Source organism: Podarcis melisellensis, assembly GCF_964234715.1.
Source record: "Podarcis melisellensis genome assembly, chromosome: 7".
In the NCBI taxonomy this organism is placed as follows: Eukaryota; Metazoa; Chordata; class Lepidosauria; order Squamata; family Lacertidae; genus Podarcis; species Podarcis melisellensis.
Window position 1 is genome coordinate 85,467,281 of NC_138539.1, and position 7,318 is coordinate 85,474,598.

Here is a 7,318-nt window from a genome sequence, read left to right on the forward strand (position 1 = left end):
AGTTCCAAATCTTATTCCACTAGTTTGTAATACTGAAATCAAAAGTGGCTTCCGGCATTGAGTTAGACAGTCTTGCTGCAAGAAATCAGGAAGGCATGCAGTTCTTTGGATTTAATGTTCTCATTTATTCCTTCAAATATCCAGAGTAAAGCAAGTTTTAGAGAAAACTGAATATGGTCTTTAATAATTTTCAAAATGTCTACTTATATCTCAAACCATATTTGTTGTTTTGGACATTCCCACCACATATGTGCCCTGTTGATCGTATTCTCTCCAGCACAAATGGTAGGACTCCGAAGAGATACTGGAAAAATTGACCAGTGTAAAATACCGTCTATGAGCTATTTCTAATGCCTGTTCCCTTGTAAGAACAGTGTTAGATTTAAAGGGGCTCCCCCCCATTCCTGACTAGGTAGCTTCATCTTTGGTTTCCCTCAGGTTCATCTCCCAATTAGATTTTAAACTTGTTTAAAATCTCATAATACAAATTCAGTAAGCTCTTAAACATTGCTACCACAAATACCTTTCCATTAGGAGAACAGATGAGTGGCATGAGAGGGGACTACAGGGTCTTGCAATAGATCTAAAAGTTGATAAACGTGAAGCCATCTTACAGGTTAGGTTCCTTAATGCCAAGGTTAATTGCTTTCTTCAGATTGGGTATGAATTTTGGTAAAAATATTTCAACAATAACCCTTTGGTTGTCAAATAATGTATTTTTAATAGAGAGGTCATTAGCTTTAGAATAGTACTTCATTGGCATTAGTGGTGAATATACGAACAGTATTTTTTCTGCCATTTTTTCCAAATGTCAATAGAACATTGTGTGTATGTGTTTAATATTATTACAAAAGGCATGTGAAATTGGATTGAACAAAAATTGAGGAAAAGGTACATTTCCTATTTGAGAGTTTCCTTATTGGAACCATGTCTTGTTGGGGCAGAATATCATGCTTGCAGGCACAATTCTCTGAGCTTAAAACTGATACAACACAACAAGGTGGAGGCTTGAAGTAAGAGAAAGAAGAGACTTGGCCCTCTTCCAAGGCACATTAGCTCCCCCAACCCACCCTTAAATATAACTATGCCCAAAATTCATCTTTGAAACACCTGTAATGTGGAGCTGGGCAGACCAGAAGTCATAAAAGCAGAGGCGACAAGCTCAAAGCTTTATTTCCATAAGACTCCCAAAGATATTAAAATAACACAATCCTTGCCAAAGCTATATTGATAATCTATGTGTCTGCAGTGAGCAATATTTCCTGATCACCTTACAGTTGCCAAAATTTGGCTACACTAAGGTGAAGGTAGCAAACACTCTGTTGAACAGCCCTCATGTGAAAAGTCCTCCCTCTGAAATAGCTAAGGTTTCCCTGCTCCGCACCCCACAAAAAGAACCCCAGGGTGAATAAACTTTGCAGTTTCTAAAGCCCTTTATTTGTAGAGTTTTGCAACCAAAGCCAATGAGCTTGAAAAATGAGCATTAGCTTGAAAGTCTTGTTCCAGAGAAAAAATGGCTTTGATCATTACAATCACATGCTGAGAATATAAATTGCACATATTTCCCTTTAAGCACACTGGAAGCTGCTTTAAAGAATGTAGCCTCAGGCAAACAAGAACTCTTCTTCTGGACAACTGCTTGAGCTGCCACCCATCACGAATATCGAATATCGCAGGACAGAACTAATGATAAAAAGAGCCCAGGTTAGGGCTGGGATGGAGAACCTGTTTTCAGCCTGAGAAATGAATTCTTTTTAAGGTAGCATTCTGGGGGGGAAATGCCAGTGCAAAATTAGAGCAATGTTAACTTTAAGGTTGTACAGTAGACTTGTATTTACATACACTCAGACATCCCTCTCTATCCTCCATCCAAGAAGCATGATCAAAATCCAAGGACACATTCTAGCCGGGGTGTGTGTGGGGGGGGGAGAGTCCCAAGGGCCAGAGCGAGCCTGTGGCTCCCCATTTCTGCCTCATGGCCTGGTTTTGCCCAGATTCTGGGCTTGCTGTGAGGTGTCAGTTTAGGGCAGGGGTGAGAAACTTCTGACCTGTGGGTCAATCTTGGTCAGCTAGGTCTCCTTCAACGAATGAACCAACGAACGAACGAACTAAAATTATACATTTCATATTATTATCCTCACTATAGCAAATCACAATTTTATGCCATCATTTCTAGCCAATTTGTTTTTATTAAGGCCACAGCTGTGATACCATTTAAAAAGAAAAATTGCAAAAATACAGTGGTACCTTGGTTTACAACCATAATCCGTTCTGGAGGTCTGTTTGTAAACCAAAACAGGTTTTAACTCAAGGAGCGCTTTCAACAATGGGACCTCCCAAAAAAATTTGTTCGTAATAATAAAAAAATGGGTTGTAATCCAAAAAAAGATTGCGAACCGGGACATGCACTTCTGGGTTTGACGTGTTTGTAATCTAAAATGTATGCAAACCAAGACATATGCAAACAAAGATACCACAGTATGGATTTCCATCAATTCTTTTGCACTTAGAATTGTAACAATTGTTCTTACCAATCCAAATGTAGTCTAAAGTTATACAGCACAAAATTCATGCCTTATAACTTTATTTCAGCCATGAATGGTTACTGTACAGTAATAAATTATTGCCAGTTATGTAGTTCAATTTTAAAGGTTTTCGTTTGGGAAATAAACAAGAAAATTGTCGCTGTTCTTTATTTCTCCTTTTGCCCCACCTGACTATATAGGAAATTAAGGGACGCGGGTGGCGCTGTGGGTTAAACCACAGAGCCTAGGACTTGCTGATCCAAAGGTCGGCGGTTTGAATCCCGACGGGGTGAGCTCCCGTTGCTCAGTCCCTGCTCCTGCCAACCTAGCAGTTTGAAAGCACGTCAAAGTGCAAGTATTGAATAGGTACCACTCCAGCGGGAAGGTAAACGGCGTTTCCGTGCGCTGCTCTGGTTTGCCTGAAGCGGCTTTGTCATGCTGGCCACATGACCCGGAAGCTGTACGCTGGCTCCCTCGGCCAATAAAGCGAGATGAGCGCCGCAACCCCAGAGTCGGTCACGACTGGACCTAATGGTCAGGGGTCCCTTTACCTTTATAGGAAATTGGTTCTCTTTCTGTCAGTGATTGTTTTAGATTCCCACAAGCGATCCAACCCAAAACATGTTTCAGATTGCAAGCAAGGATAAATCTTGTTATTTTTCTACTTTCACTGCCCTTTCAAAATCCACCCACACAGGAGCAAAGTGTGATTAAAAGGAAAAGACAGCAATTCACTTCTTTCCACACAGGCATGCCCGCTGTGTTTCTGATGCTGCTTTCTATCCAAATTCTCTGTGTAACAGCCAAAGGTTTATTGGCTGGTTCCCAAACTTTTTGGGAGCCCCTGTGGTTTGCATGGCCCGCTAAGAAAGACGATAACCCAATAAAATTCAAAAGAGCGACCAATTAATTGCATGTTTAATTGAAATCCAATTACAAGTTCTTCTGGTTGAATAAGAATGGAGAACTAAAATGATGGATTATGCAGAACTGGACAGAATGACAGGAAGGATCCGGAATCGACGAGACCAAAGATTTACAGAAGATTGGGAAAAGTTTATCCAATATATGCAAAAACTGAGTGATAATAAAATTACGTTTGTAAGCTTTAAGGAAGCTCTGTGAGGGGAAAGGGTTAAAAGGGCAGAAATGTGTAAAAAGTAACAATAGGAAGGAATGGCAGACAAATTGAGGGAAGTCAAAAAAGGAGTAAGATGTAATTAAGATGTATGGAATGTATAAATTTGTTTTTGTATTTGAAAACTCATAAAAATATAATATATATATATATATATATATATATATATATATATATATATATATAAAATAAACAAACAAGTTCTTCTCGTTGAATAAACTTAACGGACGAAGCTGATCCAGCAACTTTTCAAGGCCTGAGGTGGGTGGGGGGTGTCGTTTACACCTGCGCAGGTAACCCAGGGAGGCTCACCTGGCGCCACCGTTTCCCTGGGCTGCCCTTCGCCCTTTTCTCCTTCCTGTCAGCCCTGCTTGAGGCTTTATTTTCTCTGCCTCTGCTTGCGGGCAGGATGAAGCGGCTCACGTCCCAATAAATAGCAGCGGCCATGGCAATGACAGCCCCCCCCTCCCCGGAGAGCGCGGCTGCAGGTGCGGCGGGGTCTCGGCGCCTCACCTGTCCTCGGTCGGCGAGGGGTCTCCGTCACAGGGCCGGGCCGGGCCCACAGGCCGGTGGCGGCAGAGGGCGACGGTGCCGCCGCCTCCTCCTCCTCCGGGGAGCCTCACTGCGCGCGGGAGAGAAAGAGACAGAGGTGAGGAGAGGGGCGAGAGGCCCCCGCCGCGCCCTCCCGCCCTCCCTCCGCCCCGAGACGGGACGCACCTCCCCGGCCGAGGCTCCACAGCAGCCGCCACAGCATCGTCCCGGCGACCATAGAGAGGCGCCTCGCCGTCCCCGACAGAGCGCCCGGCTTGCGTCAGGCTCGCGCCACGAGCGGCTGGCTTCCGGGGCTCTCCGGCGAGCTCCGGATGCCCCGCCCCTTCCTCTAAGAGGCCGAAGCGGGAGGGAGGGGAAATAACGGAAGGGGCCTGCGCGTGCGCCCTGGAGCCGAGCGCGCGGTTCGTTGCGTGCTCTCGACCAACGGTTTCAGGACGCGAATGCGCCTGCGCGCGGCAAGGAGGCTTATCCTCGCGCTTTGCCATATTCCCTCAAGTGGAAATCCGGACAGATATATTGAGATTTTTTTGGGGGGGAAACAGCTCCCCCAACAAAACAAAACAAAAGTTTGGGAGCCTTTTTGGATTTTTAAAGGGTTATTTTCGGGAAAAAAGAAGCAAAGAGAATAACCTCCCTTGCCATATGTCCGGGTTTTACCTATTCCGCAAAAAGCGCCCCATTTCCCTGCCCAATTTGCAGACGTGACGGGGAAAACCCGGACGAATGGCAGCCGTCGTTTGGGGTTCGGCTGCTGCGCTTTGCTCCTTAAAAGTGCCTGGGCGGGAGCTTTCTAGAAGAGAGAGATGCATTATTATGATTATGTGGCTTATTGAATTTATATAGCACCACCCTTCACCCAAACTTGGCAGGGGTGGTTTGCAGCGCAAGAAAGTAGGAAAAGCACAGAATACAGAGAGGAGAATTGCATCTGTAAAGCCAGCTCGCGATCTTTTCTAAATAAATTGAATAAAACCGCTTAACCCACTGAAAGATATATTTGAAAAATGCATGTTAAGGGGAACAATGCTAATTGTTAAGTATGATAGCTACAGTAACAGGGTCATGTCCTCCATTGTGACATGTCTCCCAGCTGAGTGACTTGGCTGAGAATTTGGGAAGAGCAACTATTTGAGGATAGTTCAAAGAAAAGAGGCTGTTTACATGAATTGTGTCTTCTGAAAAATGAAAATTTCTTCATCTTGCCTGTAAGTCGGAGCTCTTCTTCTTTCCACAGTCTGCTTCTTTTGCTACCCCTTAAGATTTAGAAACATGGGGAATCAGGTCATGGTTAGATTTATTTTTTAAGGTTGTCCTCAGGGCCATCTTAGATGCTTTGAGGGAAATGGCTTGCCTTCCCCCTTGTGGGCATCATCACAAGAAGAGCATCTCCCAATTTTGGCCGGTCCTTTGACAAGATGCCCTCCTCCATGGGTTCAACTGCTTGCTGTACTCTCCAATAGAGGTTTCTGAAAGTAGCTTTAGTTGCCAGGTGCTCTAAATTCAGAGATATAGAGTATCAAGGAAGTATCTAGAACCCATTTCCTGATTATTTTCCCTCTTCTTCCCTAGGTATCAAAGGCTGCATGGGCTGCTGGTCTCCTGTTGTCACATGCCAAAGATCCATCCCCTGGTCTGTAAGGAGGAGAAGGTAGAAATATCGCCACATCAATGGGATGATGAAGTAAATGTAATTAAAAATAAGAAGGAGGAGTTAATGCAGATAAGAACCATATATGTAAGACTGTATGACCAGGGAATGGATGCCACTGATGCCAACATGGATGGAGAGTGTTGATCTTTGTTCATAAGGAACAGGGGGGGCCAGAGAGAATTTGACTCGCTGTGGGGGCAGGGGGTGGCGAGGAGGCAGCTCCCCGATTCAAGAACAGTTCAGGGATGGGATGATGACTTTGGGAAGAGCAACTATTTGAGCAACTATTTTCTTCAACAGAGGTTTAGCTGTTAGATAGAGAGTATCAAGAAATGAATGAATGAATGAATGCCACCGATGGCAATATGGCTAGTGAGTGTTGATCTTTGTTCATGAGGAACAGGGAGGCCAGAGAGAATCTGGCTGTGGGGTGGGGGTGGGGTGGGGTGGGGGGCAGCTCTCTGATTCAAGAAGAGTTCAGCGATGGAATGAGGAAGGAAGAAAGGTAGGCTAATGTAAGCCACCTTGAGATTGTTGCAGAAAGATGGGTTATCAACATAATAATAAATTAATATTTTCATTTATTATTATGTTAATAACCCATCTTTCTGGGTTTCTCATCTTTTCTCTTCCAGGCAGCGACAGCAGTTAGGCCCGCAACTCCAATACAACTCTCCTTCCACCAAGACCCAGTTCCCCCAATTAGATATATACCATAGATATATAGGCGCCTGGGTGTATTAGACGACCCCCCAAATTGGCAGCTGCAATTTGGGGGTTCGTCTTATAAGCCCAGTTGCCTAATACGCTGGGCAGCTCTGCACCGGGAGAAGGCCGCCTGGCACGGAGCAGACCCCGCCGACACTGCTGCTGCTTCTGAAGCAGTGCGGTGGGGGGGGGGGTGAGCTCCGCGCCGGGCGGCTTTATCCCGGCGTGGAGCTGAGCCAGCTGCCCGCTGCTTCAGAAGCAGCGTGGGGGGCGGGCTCCACGCCAGGCCACTCTCTTCCGGTGTGGAGCAGAGGCCGCTGCAGCAGCAGCAGGGGGCGGATATCCGGCGTATAAGGCGACCCCCGACTTTTTAACCTCTTTCGGGGTTAAAAGGTCGCCTTACAGGCCTGAATTTACAGTATTTAAAAAACACCATGAGTCTCCAGTGTGGTCCCTTAGGTTACTTGTCCAATAATGGAAAGAAGAAGTCCCAGAATGGATAGCAAATCTTATGAAATGTGCAGAGATGGCGAAACCCACTGCTTACAAACTGCTTACAAAAGAATGGAAATATTTACAAATAAACTGTAAACAGATAAGAACATTGTAATAACCTGCAGTTTTATAAAAGTATATTTAAAGTAGATTAATAAATGAGCAAATTAAGTTAATTTGGATATGCAGGGGGGGAAATATAAAATATTAAGTGATAGAAAGAGGGGAACGGAAGTTGAATTTTGAAAT

At 44.8% G+C, this 7,318-nt stretch overlaps 1 protein-coding gene and 1 long non-coding RNA gene across 2 annotated transcripts in view; one reads left to right on the forward strand and one right to left on the reverse strand.

Moving 5' to 3' along the window:
• DELE1 (DAP3 binding cell death enhancer 1) overlaps positions 1–4,537 on the reverse strand; it is a 20,940-nt gene extending 16,403 nt beyond the window's left edge. The window contains exons 1-2 of the mRNA XM_081917865.1: positions 4,381–4,537; positions 4,177–4,285 (exon numbers count right to left, since the gene is read on the reverse strand). Coding sequence (XP_081773991.1) covers positions 4,177–4,285; positions 4,381–4,432 — 161 coding nt within the window. The 5' untranslated portion in view covers positions 4,433–4,537. The remainder of the gene's footprint in view (positions 1–4,176; positions 4,286–4,380) is intronic.
• A 237-nt stretch (positions 4,538–4,774) lies between these two features.
• LOC309373616 lies at positions 4,775–5,991 on the forward strand. Its single transcript, XR_014170097.1, has 2 exons — positions 4,775–5,687; positions 5,785–5,991. It is a non-coding gene; the product is annotated as an uncharacterized lncRNA (long non-coding RNA).
• The last annotated feature ends 1,327 nt before the right edge of the window (positions 5,992–7,318 follow it).